The 19,269-nt window shown below is 38.5% G+C and overlaps 1 protein-coding gene and 1 long non-coding RNA gene across 2 annotated transcripts in view; one reads left to right on the top strand and one right to left on the bottom strand.

Annotated features, from left to right (window-relative positions):
- Window positions 1–8,355: 8,355 nt before the first annotated feature.
- Window positions 8,356–9,677, top strand: LOC129603225 (uncharacterized). Its single transcript, XR_008692945.1, has 2 exons — window positions 8,356–8,700; window positions 9,549–9,677. It is a non-coding gene; the product is annotated as an uncharacterized LOC129603225 (long non-coding RNA).
- Window positions 9,678–16,880: 7,203 nt separating this feature from the next.
- Window positions 16,881–19,269, bottom strand: part of tgfb2 (transforming growth factor, beta 2) — a 51,993-nt gene continuing 49,604 nt past the window's right edge. Inside the window, exon 7 of the mRNA XM_029128701.3 lies at window positions 16,881–19,192. Within this exon, the coding sequence (XP_028984534.1) occupies window positions 19,034–19,192 (159 nt within the window). The 3' untranslated portion in view covers window positions 16,881–19,033. The remainder of the gene's footprint in view (window positions 19,193–19,269) is intronic.

Genomic DNA, 19,269 nt, shown 5'->3' with positions numbered 1-19,269 from the left:
CCAGCGGACGCAGTGGACAAGATGGCGTTCCACCGTTCGCATAGACTCGGAGGAAGACGAGCGGATGGCCAGCGCCCTCGCCCCATCGTTGCCAAGTTTCATGACTTTAAGCAGAAGGAACTGGTTAAGAGCCGGGGCAGACAGCTGAAGGGAACCGACTACAGCGTCAACAACCAGTTCCCCAAGGAGATCCTCGACCGCCGCCGCCGAACGGTTCCCCATCCGTAAGAGGTTCATGGCAGAAGGCTGCAGGGCTGTCATCAGCGTCGACAAACTGTACGTCAACGGAGGGCTCTACCGGAACCGGGAAGCAACTCCGTGGCTGTACTAGCAGGTGGTATGTAAAAAATGGTTTAATATAAAAGGTTTGTTAAAAAAATAATAGATGCAATGCAACTATGTGTTATAACTTTACATCCAGTATTCAAACTCGTTCTCTCGCAGATGTTTCATGTAAATGTTTATTGTCAATCTAATGTCACTCACTCACTCACTTTGCAAAGCGCTCACAATACTTAATCACTCACTTTCCTTTCACTTTAATTTTCCTTCCCTTTACTCTTTTTCCTTCACCTACTTTCACTCCACACTGTCTACATCCTTCTTTTCTCTATTCTTCTTCCACGTAGTCAGCCAGCTATGTAGCCCTCCAGCAGCCACACACAAACATCTACTGCACAGGGGAAACACGTGCACATACATAGATAACACACAACTCAGAATACACAGGTACTTAAGGTTAGCCACACACCTAAAGTCTGTCAAACTACAGACACATAAGACTAGTGATCCACAGCAGTCAGGTAAGATATGACACCACTGAAGATTGTCACTTTGAATGTACGTGGAATCAATAAGAAGGAGAAACGATTTAAAATATTTAACCATTTAAAAACCCTACAAGCAGACATTGTTTTACTACAGGAAACTCATATTCCCAAAATTATAAATTACACTCTGGCATCAGCAGAGTTCCCACATGCTTACTTAGCCGGTTACAATTCTAAACAAAGAGGGGTCGCCATCCTGATAAATAAAAAGATTAACTTTACTCATAACGATACCATTGTAGATCCAGAAGGGAGATATATAATCATTAATATCATGATAGGAAACATTGAATATTGCATAGCTAATGTGTATGGCCCAAATGTTGACAACCCCTCTTTCTTTCAATTCAATTCAATTCAATTCAATTCAATTTTATTTATATAGCGCCAAATCACAACAAAGTTATTTCAAGGCACTTTACAAAGTAAGGTTTAAAACCTCACACAACTAAACCCAACAAATCCCACATACAGCAAGCATTTAATTTGACAGCAACAGTGGAGAGGAAAAACTCCCTCTCTAACGAGGAAGAAACCTCCAGCAGAACCAGACTGGATGTGGGCGGCTATCTGCCTCGACCGGTTGGGGTGAGAGGATAGAGAGATAGAAAAGCACAGCAACAGCAACAAGCAACAACAAGCAACAACAGAGCACAGGCAGGATGGTAGGACCAGGGACTGGATGCAGGCAGGATGGTTGGATCCGCAGCTGCCCATCACAGACACCAAACTTTGAGTCCAATGATACCTGTGGGTGAGGACAGAGAGGGAGAAAGAGTGGGGGTGGGGGGGAGAGAGGAGAGAAGCACAACTACTGGAGAGAAAGAGACAAGGTTAGTTAAACATGGGACAATGATGGGAGGTTATTGGACAGAGGAGGTAGAAGGAAACAGAGGAGCTCTGTGTATAAATTAAGTCCCCCAGCAGTCTATGTCTATTGCAGCTTAACTAAGAGATGGTTCCTGTGACTAACAATAATTCCCAGTGACCTGAACCATCTCTAACTATAAGATTTATCAAAAAGGAAGGTTTTAAGCATAATCTTAAAGGTGGAGAGTGTGTCAGCTTCTCGAACCTGAAGAGGGAGCTGGTTCCAGAGGAGAGGAGCTTGGTAGCTAAAAGCTCTGCCCCCTGTTCTACATTTAAACACTCTAGGAACCACAAGTAGCCTAGCGCTCTGAGAACGAAGTGTTCTGCTGGGAGCATAAGGAGCTATAAGGTCTTCAGTTGAATTTCATATGGAGGAAACACGAAAAAGATTTGGTGAAATTACCGAATTTCTGAAAATCAAGAAAGTGTGTAAAGGTTTGCTTAATTTGTTGAAATATAGCCAAATGTATCAAAATGGCTAAGTATTGTAATTAAATAGTTTTGATTTCAAGAGCTGAATGAGTAGCTAAACGTTTTGGAAATATTTGATACGGCTTAAATTTGCTTCAGAACAATTATTTGAATTTAAATTGATAAAAGCTGAAGCTTTGAAGGAAGTGTGTGCAGATAATTGCAAAAAAATAGTTTCATTAACTAGTTATAGTTAACTAGTCAAATGCACAAAAGCGATATTTAGGCTAAAGAATTAGATTGGTGCTTTTATTTTGAAAGTAATTTGAGGAAGTGTGTGTCCTAAATTGCTAAACTGGAAAAAGCGCCCATTAAGTAGTCCTAAATAACAAAAAAAGCAGTCAAAAGCAGAAATCAAAAAGGTTTAGAGGTTAGTTAGTCACACCAAAACTTTAGTACTCTTATTTTGAAATGATTTACAGGAAGCTTGTGCGAGTAACTGTAACTGTAAATTGTTTCATTAACTAGTAATAATAAACCAGTAATGGTTTGGTGTGGGTGCGAGAATGTATCTGAGAGTGCATTGGTTCACGTATGATTGACTAGTTTGTTGTGAGAGAGTCTATGGTGTGTGTGTGTGTGTGTGTGTTGATGTGATGATGTGTGTTGCACATGTGGGTGGGTGTATGCATCTGTGTTTGTGTGAGTTGGTATGCGTGTGGTGCGGTTGAAGTGTGGGGGGTCCGGTTTTTCGCCCGGGGTACGATGATCGTCTGCCTGGGTGGTCTCTTTTCTGCTGACCTCACCAATTGCTAGCCTTGTGCTGCAGGCCGCTGTGGCGCCAGGGGATGAGGTCGGGCCGATGGGGTAGGCCCCGCTCCACCCATGTGGGGGTGGTGGACTGGGGGCGGGCCCCACTCTGGGCGCGGGGGCATCTTCTGGCGGGCTCCCTACGGACCGTGGGTCCTCGGGCTCTACTCTTTCGGGCCGACCCTCCCGCCGGGGGGAGTGTTTGCCCCTGGTTCTCATGGGGCGGACAGCGTTGACCCCCGGTGGCCCACTCTGGCCTCGGGTGCTGTCTCTGTTGCTGCTGCAGCTCTGCCTGGGGGGCTCTGTGTGGGCAGCTTGGGCAACACCTGCCCTCCTGGAACTGAAGGTGTGTGGGCTCCCTGGCTGCTGGGATTCCTTCCTCTGCTTGCTGGATGGGCGTAGTGGCGGAGCCCCTCACATCACCCTGGCTTCCACAAGTGGCATTGTTCATGCACCAACGTCTGCCTCACCCTTTGGGTGAATAATGTTAAGCTACAGCCTTACTAACCTTGTAGTGGGACACTTTCCAAATCCAACTGTAAGTATTACTGATACTTATCACTACCAATATGAATAATGTGTGAATATGGAATTTGTGGTGTTGTATGTCATGACTTTTATTAAGTAGTATGGGATATGTATAATAATGCACATATGTATGTATATTGTATGTATATGTTTGTATTAGTATGTGCACATACCTTATTGGTATTAGTATTAATCTCCAAGGTAAACCACAGTACAAAAATTGTTTAGTTATGAATGTGTTAGCCTAAGGTACATCCATGCTTCTTATTTATTTTTTTTTATTTATTTTTTTGCTCCGATTGTTTACTTAACAGATTTGCTTGGTTTCAGCAGCTGGTTGCACCCCTTACCCCCCCACCTCCCGCATACACACCCTAAAGCAGAAACCTAACCTGTCCACCAACACAGCAACATCACACACATTTTGGATTAGCTAAATAAACCATTAAATAAACCATAAATCAGGAAGAGTATATATATTCTATATATACTCTTCTTGTTAAAGCAAAGCTGTCCATCACAATGTGGCATTCAGCGTAATATATGCTGCTTGCTAAACTGCTGGACAGAACAAAAAAAAAAAAAAACAACAAAAAAAAAAAACAGTAATTACTTATAGACTCATTGCCGATTCATACTTGAAACATTCAAAGGCAAAAATTATTCTATTAAAGCTAAAAAATTGGGTTTAATGCTTTTATTTTAAAATGATTTAGAGATGTGTGTGTTTATAGCTAAACTTTAAAATAGTCTCATTACTTGTCACAATTAACTATTCAAAAACAGAATTTATGCTATTAAAGCTAAAACTTTGGATTGGTACTTTTGTTTTGAAAGGATATTGAGGACACCTGTGCAGGTAATTTCTAAACATTAAGATTGTCTTATCATCTAGTCACAGCTGAACGCAGAAATATTGCCATTTTTAGCTAAAAAGCTGGAAAGGGGCTTTTATTTTGAAAGGATTTGGAGAAGCTGTGTGTGCAGTATATTAGTCTAAATAAGTAGTCATAATAAACCTGTTGAAAGCAGAAATATTGCTATCTTTAGCTAAAAATCAGGATTTGGGCTTTTATTTTGAAAGGATGTGGAGAAGCTGTGTGTGCTTAATAGCTAAACTGTAAAACAGTCACATTAACCAGTCACGATTACCCATTCAAAAGCATAAATAGTCCTGTTAAAGCTACAAATTTTGGGATTTGGTGCTTTTATTTTGAAAGAATATGGAAAAGGCCAGTGCAGGTATTTGCCTAAACATTATATTAGTCTAAATAACTAGTCATAATAACCTGTTGAAAGCAGAACTAGTGTTATCCTTTAGTGAAAAGATCAGGATTGGGCTTTATTTTGAAATGATGTAGAGGGGCTGTGTGTCCTTAATAAGCTAACTGTAAAACAGTCACACTAACCAGTCATGATTACCCATTCAAAAGCACAAATAGTGCTATTAAAGCTAGAAATCTGGATTGGTGCTTTTATTTTGAAAGGATATGGAAATGGCCTGTGCAGTTATTTGTTAAACAGTATATTAGTCTAATTAACTAGTCATAATAAACCTGTTCAAAGCAGAATTATTGCTATCTTTACCAAAAGAGCAGGATTGGGATTTTTATTTTGAAAGGATGTGGAGAAGCTGTGTGTGCAAAACAAAAGGTGCAAGCCAAGGAGTGAAGCCATTGAACCACAGTATTTACTGTAGTTCAAAGAGGACTCACTGTAGCTGAAGATCTGTCTCCACATAGAGAGAGATGTGTGTGTGTGTGTGTGTGTGTGTGTGTGTGTGTGTGTGTGTGTGTGTGTGTGTGTGTGTGTGTGTGTGTGTGTGTGAATATAACATATTTATTGGTTCAATAAACGACTTGAGAGTTGCAACAGTCCCAACATGGTGGACCTAAAGCAAATGAGAATATTTTATTACAAACTCATGCATCAATCATTGCAATTTCAAGTTTAATATATTGTAGTGGCTCACAGCTGTAAGTCCCGCCCTGAGCCGCTAAGGCTTATGGGTAAAACAACCGCTCTTGTGTTTGTAGTTTTATAGTTAAAGTTAGTATTCAAAAAATGTTATGACTTTGGTGAAATTAATTTAGTATTTTGTTAATTTATGCTTGTAATGTGTTCTTTTTGTTTTTGTTTGTTTTTGTCTGGTACACTGTGAGTGAGGGGATTCTGTGTGGGAGTGACGATCAATGAGCAGTGCCTTGTTGGGTGTATGAAAAAAAAAAATGGTGCTGACTCTCTGCTAAGGAAGCACATCAAGAGGTGGTATTGTTTCAAGTCTCTTTGTCTGCACAGTCTTATCTGAGCACCTGAGACATGAACATTTCCCCCTGTAGAATAAGTATAGGAATTAACTGGACAGCCAATTAATTGGTCATGCGTCTTGTATGAAAAGAAGGACTCATACATTAATTTGTTAAGTATTGCTGTAGTCGAGAAAGTGTAAGCTAAGTCTATTGTGCATAGTTTAATACAAAATGACGCATCAGTGATTTTTCTGCTGTATAAGAAAAAGGTCAAAGCTGAAAAGCATTCTGTGACTAATAAACAATTTATTCATAATATTGAAATGCCTAAAATATTGTAATTAAACATAAAAATTGGTCTTTTGCGTCAATATGAAGAGTCTAAGGCAACAATTGTTTATTAATCATTGCAATGGCCACTCCTAGTACCATCAGTTCCTGTCATGGTGCACTACCCACCATGCATTGTGGTATAAATTTGCATATATTGTTAAATCCTGTAATGTTGAAATAATTCCTTAAAAACACCTCCTCAACTATATGAAAGACCAGGTAGTTTAAAAAAGCTTAATGTCTACACCTACTCTTATGGGGAATCAACAGTGCAATGAACTCATCAGTTCACTGAGCATAGAGAGTGTGACTTGTAAGTCAAAGTGCTAATGAGCTCAATCCCATATCTGCTGCAGCTGCGCCGTTGTCATGGGGACAGGGCTCCACAGGCAGGAACCTCCACTGCTCAGCACAAAGAGCTGGAGTGAGGCTGATTTCCACCCCAGGTTAACAGGCTTGTTATACCAAAACCATAAAGATTATCACAAAAATAACTTCACTTTATGAATCACAAGGCTTCAATAAGCACCTGGTGTGCGTTTTATGCTTGAGGAATGAAAATTGTGGCCACAGTCGCAATTTAAAAATGCCTGTCCCTCTGTGATTTTACCCAGAAGTCAGAGAGTTTTTTCCATTGGAGTGAATGGGAGGATTTCTGGAACTCTCTCTCTGGAACAGATTGAAGTGTAGTTTTGATGGCTTAGCCAGGCACATCATTGGAAAGAAGACAAGTATGACTACAAACGAGTGAAGAAAATGTGTTGATAGAGTGAAAACTGTTGCTGTAGTGACGAGTTAAAGAGAAAAGTTCTGGCGTATAAAAGCATCTTTCTACACTCTAGCTGTGAAATCTCCCACTCAATTAGACGCAATACACACTAATGGAAAAGCTGAGAATTCCTAAAAAACCACCCTATGCTTAAACTGCTATAAATCAGAATCTGTTAAAGATATTAACAAGTTGAACAATACATTAATAGTTGAATAGTTGAAGATTGTTTTGTAGTTCAAACGGTGTCTGTAGCTTAAAGTGTGTTGAAGTAGTTAAAGCTGAAAGCAGACAAAGCTAAAGAGGATTTGAAATCCTTCTTCCATTCATTTCAATGGGGAAAAAAAGTTGAAAAAAGCTTAATAACTTGAAAAATATGAAACATATGAATGAGAAAAGCAATATCACACTTCTAAACCTACAGCAAATAAGAATATTTTATTACAAAATCATGCATCAATCAATGCAATTTCAATTTTAACATTGTAGTGGCTCGCAGCAGTTAGTCCCGCCCTGAGCCGCTAAGGCTTATGGGTAAACAACCGTTCTTGTCTTTGGAGTGTTATAGTTAAAGTTTGGATTCAAAAAATGTAATGAGTTTGGTAAAATTAATTTCATATCTTGTTCATTTATGGTTGTAATGTTGTCCAACCCTTGACCCTGGACAACTAGCCAACTATAGGCCCATTTCAAATTTACCCTTTATTTCCAAGATTCTGGAAAAAATCGTGGCTAAACAATTATCTGACCACCTTAGTGGGAATAACCTGTATGAAGATTTTCAGTCAGGATTTAGAAAACATCATAGCACAGAAACAGCTCTGGTTAGAGTCACTAATGATCTTCTATTAGCTTCGGATAATGGTCTAGTTTCTGTCCTTGTCCTGTTAGATCTTAGTGCTGCATTTGATACAATTGATCATCACATTCTATTACAGACACTAGAACATAGAATCGGGATTAATGGAACAGCATTGGGATGGTTTAAATCCTATTTGTTGAACAGATTCCAGTTTGTTCATGTTAATGATAAATTCTCCACACGCACAAGGATTAGCTATGGAGTTCCACAGGGTTCTGTGCTGGGTCCAATTCTGTTTAGCTTATACATGTCTCCTCTAGGTGAGATTATTAGAAAGCATTCTATTAATTTTCATTTTTACGCAGATGATACTCAGCTATACATGTCCTTGGAACCAAATGAAACAGATCAACTAGTCAAAATTCAGGGTTGTTTAAAAGACATCAAATCCTGGATGTCCCAAAACTTCCTTCAACTAAACTCAGATAAAACCGAGATTCTTATTGTTGGGCCTAAAAAATAAAAAAACAATTTAAATTGAATAAGTAAATGTTGTAATTTAACATAAAGATTTGTCTCTTATGTCAACATGTAGAGCCTAATCCAAAGATTGTCCATTATTTATTGCAACGGTCACTCCTATTAACATCACGTTCTGTCATGGTGCATCACCCACAATGCATTGTGCTATTGTTATGGGAAAAATTGTGTCTTCCTTACTTCTATGCAGTTTATACGATTTATGACTTATGTTCAGCAATTAATATCTTATGTTTTGTCTTACTGTATGCATTTGACATTTGACCTACATTGTTCAATGGTTGTCTCTGTCTGATAGACTCTCAACTCTAGCTCCCAAACCCAAGGTCAGGGAGTTGTGTCTCTGTCTGTTGAGACTTGGTGCTCCTTTCTCACAGATAGTTGGACGTCAGCAATGCAGGTGTGAGAAAGTAAAAATCTTCACACACACTGCGACAGGGAGGAGATGGTGCATGTAATTTTAATTGGGTTAGAAAGACAGTCCACCCTAGTCGGACAGAGAAGCTAAAAGGCAGAAACAACTTGAGGATCGTGGGCTCTTTGCATCACACCTTCGTGGTGTGTGTAGAGATGGCGAAATCGAAGCCTCATGAATCACTGAGCAACTATGACACAGTTGGGCTGAAATCGACACATTGCTCGACACCATCACGACACAGTCAGAACAGCGACATCTGCTGGTTGTGCGTGAGAACTGCTTGAGCAGACTGACCATCAAACCCTCTCTGATACGTGGTTGTTCAGGACCACAGTCTATGTTTTATTGTCAAATAAAACTTAATTAATCAAAGGTGTGTAATTGTGTTTCTCTCTGGATAATAATGTATAAGTAGCCTTGATGTGGCAAATCTGTTTGATGTCCGATGTTATTAGAGCTGTATTTGTTCTTCTGCAACTTTGCTTTATTAATACATTGAGGAGACATGTTTGTCCGTTAGTTTAATCAAAAACCTTTATTTCATTTTATTTTTCCACAGAACATGACTTTAATCACATTCTCACCACCTCTCCAGCTTTAGAGAGGAGCCGTTTGCACGGCACTGATGTCTGACTAATAAAGATATCATATTGGAATTGCGACTTGTCAAAATGTAGTTTTAGTCTTTAATTACATTTTGAATTTGTCATAAATACATTACAGATGTCTGTAATGTGAAACTTGTCTATCTAGATCATCTATCATCTTATAGATCATCTGCGGACCGCTTGCCACTATGAAGCTCTGACATATTAAAACAACAGTTCAAACCGCACATAAGCCGCTCGGCAGTCACGTGACGTATCGACACCTCTCGCTCTCCTTGGTCACGTGATTCGGAACGCGATCGAGATTTTGCTTGACGACACTTCCGCTTCAAAAGATCGACGCTGAGTCGAGTGGGAGGTCTCGAGTTGGACATCTCTAGGTGTGTGCACTGATCACCCCAGCTGGTTTTTGGTTTGTTGATGTGCACGATCAACATCCATGCTTTTTATTTGCTTTCCCCATTATTTTTATTTTCTTTATTATTTCAATAAATCACACAAAAGGACAACTCTCTCTCTCATCTACTTCTTTATGGAAAATTTCCACCACAGCTATAAATTTGCATATATTGTTGAATGTTTGTTAAATGCTGCCCCATAACTATATAAAAAACCAGGTAGTTTAAAAAAGCTTAATGTCTACAACTGCTCTTATGGGGAATCAACAGTGCAATGAACTCATCAGTTCACTGAGCATAGAGACTGTGACTTGTAAGTCAAGGTGCTAATGAGCTCAATCCCTTATCTGCTGCAGCTGCGCCATTGTTATGGGGACAGGGCTCCACAGGCAGGAACGTCCACTGCTTAGCACAAAGAGCTGGAGTGAGGCTGATTTCCACCCCAGGTTAACAGGCTTGTTACACCCCAAACCATAAAGATTATCACAAAAATCAGTTCACTTTATGAATCCCAAGGCTTCAATGAGCACCTGCTGTGTGTTTTATGCTTGAGGAATGAAAATTGTGGCCACAGTCGCGATTTAAAAATGCCTGTCCCTCTGTGATTTTACCCAGATGTCAGAGAGTTTTTTCCATTGCAGTGAATGGGAGGATTTCTAGAACTCTCTGTGCTTTGAGGCAGATACAGACTAAAGTATAGTTTTAATGGCTTAGCCAGGCACATCGTTGGTAAGAAGACAAGTATGACTACAAACGAGTGAAGAAAATACGTTGATAGAGTGAAAACTGGCTGTAGTGACGAGTTAAAGAGAAAAGTTCTGGCGTAAGAAAGTGTCTCTCTACACTCTAGCTGTGAAATCTCCCACTCAATTAGACGCAATACACACTAATGGAAAAGCCGAGAATTCCTAAAAAAACACCCTATGCTTAAACTGCTATAACTCAAAATGTGTTAAAGATATCAAGAAGCTAAACAAGACATTAATAGTTGAATAGTTGAAGATTGTTTTGTAGTTTAAATGGTGTCTGTAGCTTAAAGTGTGTTGAAGTAGTTAAAGCTGAAAGTAGACACAGTTGAAGAGGTTTTGAAATCCCTCTTCCATTCATTTCAATGGGGAAAAAAGTTGAAAAAAGCTTAATAACTTGAAAAATATGAAACTTATGAATGAGAAAAATAATAACACACTTCTCCTTAAAAAGCTGAACATTTTGATATTGGAATGGTTTTTGTAGCTCAAAGGATGCGGGAGTAGTTAGGTGCCGAAAAACGTACGGAAGAACTAAAAATAATAATAACTAGATAAAGCATTTCCATAAGAAATGCTTCCAAGGTGAAAATATAGCAATAGAGTTGCTGAAAGTAACTGAAACATTTAAAACAGATTAATTAGCTCAATCATGTAAAGCATAGTTGAATGTATCTAAGGAGAAATAGGAATTAATTAAACAGTGCTGAATATTTGCAGAAGAAGCTGAAGTAGTTGAATTTCATATGGAGGAAACACGAAAAAGATTTGCTGAAATTAACAAACTGCTGAAAATCAATCAATTAATTTGTTGAAATATTGCCAAATGTATCAAAATGGCTAAATATTGTAATTAAATAGTTTTGACTTCAAGAGCTAATTGAGTAGCTAAACGTTTTGGAAATATTTAATACGGCTTAAATTTGCTTCAGAAGGAAGTGTGTGCAGATAATTGCTGAACAGTAAAATAGTTTCATTAACTGGTTATAATTAACTAGTCAAATTCACAAAAGCGATATTTAGGCTAAATAATTAGATTGGTGCTTTTATTTTGAAAGTAATTTGAGGAAGTGTGTGTCCTAAATTGGTAAACTGGAAAAAGCGCTCATTAAGTTGTCCTAAATAACAAAAAAGCAGTCAAAAGCAGAAATTAAAAAGGTTTAGAGCTTAGTTAGTTAAACTAAAAGTTTAGTACTCTTATTTTGAAATGACTTACAGGAAGCTTGTGTGAGTAATTGTGAAATTGTTTCATTAACTAGTAATAATAAACCAGTAATTACTTTTAAACTTATTGCTGATTTACAATTGACCATTCAAAAGCAGAATTTATTCTATTAAAGCTAAAAAATTGGTTTAATGCTTTTATTTCAAAATGATTTAGAGATGTGTGTGTTTATAGCTAAACTTTAAAATCGTCTCATTACTTGTCACAATTAACCATTCAAAAATAGAGTTTATGCTATTAAAGCTAAAAATTTGGATTGGTACTTTTATTTTGAAAGGATATTGAGGACACCTGTGCAGGCAATTTCTAAACATTAAGATTGTCTTATCATCTAGTAACAATACACTAGCTGAATGCAGAAATATTGCCCTTTTTAGCTAAAGATCTGGAATGGGGCTTTTATTTTGAAAGGATTTGGAGAAACTGTGTGTGCAGTATTTTAGTCTAAATAAATAGTCATAATAAACCTGTTGAAAGCAGAAATATTGCTATCTTTAGGTAAAAATCAGGATTTGGGCTTTTATTTTGAAAGGATGTGGAGAAGCTGTGTGTGCTTAATAGCTAAACTGTAAAACAGTCACCTTAACCAGTCACGATTACCCATTCAAAAGCATAAATAGTCCTGTTAAAGCTACAAATTTGGATTGGTGCTTTTATTTTGAAAGAATATGGAAAAGGCCAGTGCAGGTATTTGCTAAACATTATATTAGTCTAAATAACTAGTCATAATAAACCTGTTGAAAGCAGAACTATTGTTATCTTTAGTGAAAGATCAGGATTGGGGCTTTTATTTTGAAATGATGTAGAGGGGCTGTGTGTCCTTAATAGCTAAACTGTAAAACAGTCACACTAACCAGTCATGATTACCCATTCAAAAGCACAAATAGTGCTATTAAAGCTAGAAATCTGGATTGGTGCTTTTATTTTGAAAGGATATGGAAAAGGCCTGTGCAGGTATTTGCTAAACAGTATATTAGTCTAATTAACTAGTGATAATAAACCTATTCAAAGCAGAATTATTGCTATCTTTAGAGAAAGATCAGGATTTGGGCTTTTATTTTGAAAGGATGTGGAAAAGCTGTATGTGCTTAATAGCTAAAATATAAAATACTCTCATTAACTAGTCACAATTGTCCATTCAAAAGCATAAATAGTCCTATTAAAGTTAAAAGTTGGATTGGTGCTTTTATTTTAAAAGGATTTAGAGGTTGTGTGTAAGTAATTACTAAACTATCAATAGTCATTAGATAGTCATAATATGTCATTCAATAGCAAGAATTACCCTATTAAAGGAAATTTTGCTGAAGAATTGCTGAAAGTAGCTGAAACATTAAAAACATAGTTTGAAATAGCAGACAAGTTGAATGAATAGATAAACATATCTAATGATTAGTTTTTTGAAAAGAGGTGTTTGTGTACAAAGAAAACTAAATTTAATTTAAGCAATTACTATTTACTTCTACACATATGATTTCATGGCTGCCTTAGTCAGGACTTGAACCAGTGTCTACAACATCAGAGTCAAACACTTAACCACTGAGCCACAGTAACTGCTGACAATGCAGGTCTAAGCAGCACTATACATACTATTTGAAAAAGATTGCTGAAATTAGCTGAACCATTGAAAACATAGTTTGAAATAGCTGAAAAGGTGAATGCATAGATAAATATCTCTAACGATTAGTTTTTGAAGAAGAGCTGTATGTGCACAAAAGAAACAAAAAAGGTTGAACTAAAGGTAAAGAACTATTTATTACTACTCAACCTTTTCATTTGAGTTTAATGAAGCTGTGAACAAGCAGTTCACATCTTGCAGTTGCCCCAATTGGGATTTGAACCTGAGACTGCCAGAGTCAGAGTCAGGGACCTTATCCACTGAGCCAAAGCAGCTACTACCATTGATTCACATGGCGGCATTACACATGCTAGTGTCAATGGTAAAATCCTGTTGATTTTAATAGGGAAAAGAAAAAGCTTCATATTTCCAAAAGTATAAAAGATATGACTAAGAAAACTAATAGCACACTTCTCCTCAAAAAACTGGACCTTTTGATATTTGAACGGTTTCTGTAGCTCAAAGCGTGTAGGAGGAGTTGGGTGCCGACGATTGTAGAAAAGACGTAAAAAAGGAACATCAATGCTAACACTAGATAAAGCATTTCCATAAGAAAATGCACAGTGAATGCTTCCAAGCTGAAAATATTCCTTTCCTTTTATTTTGAAAGGATGTGGAGAAGCTGTGTGTGCTTAATAGCTAAAATATAAAATACTGTCATTAACTAGTCACAATTGTCCATTCAAAAGCGTAAATAGTCCTAATACAGCTAAAAGTTGGGTTGGTGCTTTTATTTTGAAAGATTCAGAGGAAGTGTCTGATTAAATACTAAAAAATCAAACAGTGTAATAAAGTAATCAATAATATGCATAGAGCTGAGTAAAAACTGTGTCTGTAGTGACGAGTTAAAGACAGAAGTTCTATCTTTAAAAAGCGCGCCCACGCACTCTAGCTCATGTAATACACACTAATGGAAAAGCTGAGAAACAAAACAGTTGAAAGCAGAAATATTGCTATATTATATCTAATTATCCATCCATCCATTTTCTTAACCGCTTACTCCCTAGTGCGGGGTCACGGGGGTGCTGGAGCCTATCCCCGCTGGCTACGGGCGAGAGGCAGGGTACACCCTGGACAGGTCGCCAGTCCATCACAGGGCAACACATAGACAGACAACCATACACTCACACACTCGGGCAATGGAGAGAGTCCAATCAACCTAATGCATGTCTTTGGACTGTGGGAGGAAGCCGGAGAACCCGGAGAGAACGTGCAAACTCCACACAGAATCGAACCCAGAACCTTCTTGCTGTGAGGCGACAGCGCTACCCACCGCACCACCGTGCCGCCTATATCTAATTAAATATTTGTAATAAATCAGTTGAAACATTACTTAAACGAGCTAATGAGTTGAATGTATAGCTGATTGGATCTGCAAAACAAAAGATGCAAGCCAAGGACTGAAGCCATTGAACCACAGTATATACTGTAGTTGAAAGAGGACTTGGGCGGCACGGTGGTGCGCTGGGTAGCACTGTCGCCTCACAGCAAGAAGGTTCTGGGTTCGATTCCCGGAGGCGGCCCTGGTGCCTTTCTGTGTGGAGTTTGCACGTGTTTGCGTGGGTTCTCTCCAGATTCTCCGGCTTCCTCACACAGTCCAAAGACGTGCAGAGATTGGCTTCTCTCCATTGCCCGTAGGTGTGAGTGAATGGTTGTCTGTTTATGTGTTGTTTATGTGTTGTTTATGTGTTGTTTATGTGTTGTTGTCGATGGACTGGCGACCTGTCCAGGGTGTACCCTGCCTCTCGCCCGTAGCCAGCTGGGATAGGCTCCAGCACCCCCGTGACCCCGCACTAGGGAGTAAGCAGTTAAGAAAATGGAATTGATGGTCGCTCCCACACCATGGAAAATGGATGGATGCGTGACCCCGCACTAGGGAGTAAGCAGTTAAGAAAATGGATGGATGGAAAGAGGACTCACTGTAGCTGAAGAGCTGTCTCCACATGGAGAGAGATGTGTGTGAATATAACATATTTATTGGTTCAATAAACGACTTGAGAGTTGCAACAGTCCAAAAACGGTCCACCGTTTTTGGACGGTGGACCGTAAAGCAAATGAGAATATTTTATTACAAAATCATGCATCAATCATTGCAGTTTCAATTTTAACATATTGTAGTGGCAGCAGTTAGTCCCGCCCTGAGTCGCTAAGGCTTATGGGTAAAACAACCGTTTTTGTGTTTAAAGTCTTATTGTTAAAGTTAGGATTAAAAAAATGTTATAACTTTGATGAAATTAATATAGCATCTTGTTCATTTATGGTTGTAATGTGTTCCTTTTGTTTTTCTTCTTTTTTATGTGGTACACCGCGAGTCAGGCGATTGTGTGTGGGAGTGAGCAGTGCTTTGTTTGGTGTGTGCAAAGTAAATGGTGCTTGCTTTCTACAAAGGAAGTGCACCAAGAAGTGTGGTTATTTTGAGTGTCATAACCTGCACAGACTAATCTGAGCAACTGAGACATGAATGATATTGCTGTTAAGTACGGGATTTAATTGAATATTCAGTCAATTTGAGTTGCTTGTAAGAAGTGCTCTTAAAATATAAAGTCTTCATCTAGGCCAAATGTGCATTGTTCATTAAAGAATGAAAATCAATGAGTGTTTATTTTATCATTTTAGCAAAATGACAAGCTTAAGAGCATTCTGCAATTAAGAAAAACATTAAAATATAAGAATTTTGTAATTAAACACAAAGATTAGTCTCTTATGTCAACAAGAAGAGCCTCATCAAACAAATGTTCATCATTAAAGGTCACTCCTATTAACACCACGTTTTGTTATGGTGCATTACCCACAATGCATTGTGCTATAAATTTGCATATATTTTTGAACGGTGTAATGTTGACTTAATTCCTTAAAAACACCCCCTCAACTATTAGACAGACCAGGTAGTTTAAAAAAGCTTAATGGGTACACCTGCTCTTATGGGGAATCAACAATGCAATGAACTTATCAATAATATTCCTAGAGCTGTTGTGAGCATTAGGAGTTTCACTTGTAAGTCAAAGTGCTACTGAGCTCAATGCCTTATCTGCTGCAGCTGCGCCGTTGTCGTAGAACAGGCAGGAACCTCCACTGATCAGCACAAAGAGCTGGAGTGAGGCTGATTTCCACCCCAGCTTAACAGGCTTGTTACACCAAAACCATAAAGATTATCACAAAAATAACTTCACTTTATGAATCCCAAGGGCTTCAATAAGCAACTGGTGTGCGTTTTATGCTTGAGGATTGAAAATTGTGGCCACAGTCGCGATCTAAAAATGCCTGTCCCTCTGTGATTTTACCCAGCAGTCAGAGAGTATTTTCCATTGGAGTGAATGGGAGGATTTCACAATGTGTTGACACCAGCAACACTTCTAGACCCCAGATTTAAACCACTCTGGTTCCGCAGTTCCTTCAAGTGCAATGAGGTTGTCAGTAGACTGCGGTCAGACTGTGCGTCTGTAATTGGACGCACAAATGATCCCCAGATGGAACCGTCTTTACAGCAGCTGTCTGCACCCAGCTAAAGAAAGAGAAGCACAGAGAAATAAGCACCAGAAGAACTGTAATAGGAACTAATTGATCTCCAATCCTATAAACATGTTAAAAGTCCTGATGGCGACAGATGCTTCCCATCTAATCTTTCTGAAGGTATGAGATAAACTGCACAAATCTATCTTTAAGACAGTGATGGGACTGGGAATATTCAGAAAGGATGTGTGTACTAAATGACAAACTAACCACAGAGGTCAGAAGCTTAAATAATTTATTAACCACTAAAGCAACAATGTGTTACAATATGTGTCATCATCAGTGATATTGTCAAACCATCACAACAAAAGCATCTCTATCCTGACAGAACCGGTGCCTGTAGTGTTTGGGACTACAGGGAGTGAAAACAGCATCAGTGCTGTTGTTTTGTAGCCCAGAAAAACAATGACAATGATGGACTGATGAAGGTAGAATAAAGTCTCCTGCAGCTTTCAGGTTGGTAGTAATGACAATAATGATGCTACAGAGACTGGTCTCTATAGACGAGAAACTGCTTCCTTTTCTGCATCATCAACATGTCTGCTGCTTTAACTGGAGGCTATAGTACACATATTCATTAAATAAATGCAGGCTACAGCGTCCTACATGAAAATAAAGCATAAAGCAAAATAAAGCAAGCATGAAGGGTAAATTAGTAAATTAGTGAACTGAGTCTAATCTTTGGTTTGTCTTTGGCTACAAGACTGTTGCTATTTATGATCATATACACTGAGGAGAGAACTGTGAGTGATTCAACAGAGTGAGTAACTTTGAATATTGGTTCAAATATTCCCTATTATCTCTATTATTCTTTTTCAGGCTAAAGAATATTGGAATGGACACCTGAAAATGACCAAGACCTCTAAGAGAACCACAAGTTTCAGTGTGTAGCTCAGTGAAGTCATGTCAGAGTGTCTTTGTCTTCTAACTGCAAACTCTGTCTCACAGAGCAATGACATCTTTCTGATCCCAATTCAGATTTATCAGCCATGTCATGTCAATTCTGTTGTAGGCGGGTGAGAGGTAACGGTAGAATTCCAGTTTAGGGTGGTGCATTGAAGAGAGCCTGAGGTGGGGTTTGTAACAACAGACTGACAGACATGAAACAATGACTGTGTCGGAATTTATCAGACAACACCTATCATGGTCCATTTACAGGCACTTTCTTTTTAAGAAGCCAGTCAAGTGACATATGTCTGCAAATACACAGCAGTAATCGTAAGGTATCACAGTGGTCCTCTAGCTTGGGTGTATTAGGTTAGGAGCCACTGTCCGGCTGGTTTTCCAACTTTCCCTGTTGATTACCTTATTCAGGTGTATCAGTTTGATGCTGAATGACTGAACACACCTGGTCAAGGTGATCAATATTAGCTGGGGCAGGAAGAGTTGGAAAACCAGCAGGATAGTGGCTCTCAAGGACCAGGGTCGAACATCCCTGGTGTAGGAAAAAAATCTCTAGGTGAAACCGAACTTTTTCCAAATTCTACCTTGAATTCAGAATGTGGTTTCATTTAAGTGATGGGCTACTAGAGACAGATGGTTAATTAACATTTAACCCAGAGTTGTAACTACTTTGTAAAAATACACACACGTCTCGGCACATGGCACAAGTTAATAGTTAAAATAAAAATGTTCTTTTAATGAGCGATGATGCTCATGTTATTTTTAATGGTGTCTTTACATGTATTTGACAATTAATATTTTTATAAATGCAACATCTATAAACATCACAGAATAGAGAAGCATAAATGTTATTAGCATGTGGTTGATGCTATCCACTCCTTTACCTGGATGTAAATGTGCATTTACATAAAATCCACATTTAAATTTAGAAAAAGAAAGGATACAAAAAAAGACACAGGGTAAGGAGGGGAGACAGACAGTGGGTAAGACAGTTCTCATGTATGCTTCCAGTGTTAGCCTCATTCATGTCACCACATATTGACACAATCCTAGGTTTTGATTTCGACTTTGAATTCAAATGTTTAGAATTTTTGATTTTGATTCATTGATTTTGTCCCTTACTTGCTGCTTGATTTGATCTGACTCTTTTCAGTCTAGTTGTGTTGTCAAAAACACCAACGATTAACATCCTTAATCCTATGCTACATAAGTACTCTTAGTTCATCTGTGCCGGACAATACGTGAACATTTTCTGACTTGCATATTTTATCTTCAGTGTGCGTTAAAAGCCAGTAGTTCTTTGGTCTGACTGCTTTTAGGCTGCACTGTTCTCCAACACACCAGTCCTGATTGTGGTTGTGTTTGAATGGTAGAGTAAACTTATGGTTTATCTCCACTGTATGTATCTGTTTACATGAAGGAAGGTCACAGAAAATATTTGGACTTGTAGTACAATCACTTTGTCCTTTTAGCTGCACTTGCAGGACTTGACCTTCATATTGGAGAGCTGCTCTATTTTTGGGGTCCTGTCCACGTAGTACAGGATGGTGAGAGGCTCAAGGTCCTGGGAGACACAGCAGGGTGATGCTGATGCTTCAGGGTTGATGGTGTTATACAAGCCTAACACCTGAAAGATTTAAGACCTTAGTCAGTCAGCATCATCAAGGTGAAAGCTAGCTTTCATACACGCTGTTCATAATGCAC

This window comes from Betta splendens, chromosome 16 (genome assembly GCF_900634795.4).
Source record: "Betta splendens chromosome 16, fBetSpl5.4, whole genome shotgun sequence".
NCBI lineage: Eukaryota > Metazoa > Chordata > Actinopteri > Anabantiformes > Osphronemidae > Betta > Betta splendens.
Note: the sequence above shows the minus strand (reverse complement) of the source record. Positions and strands in the feature narration are given on the sequence as shown.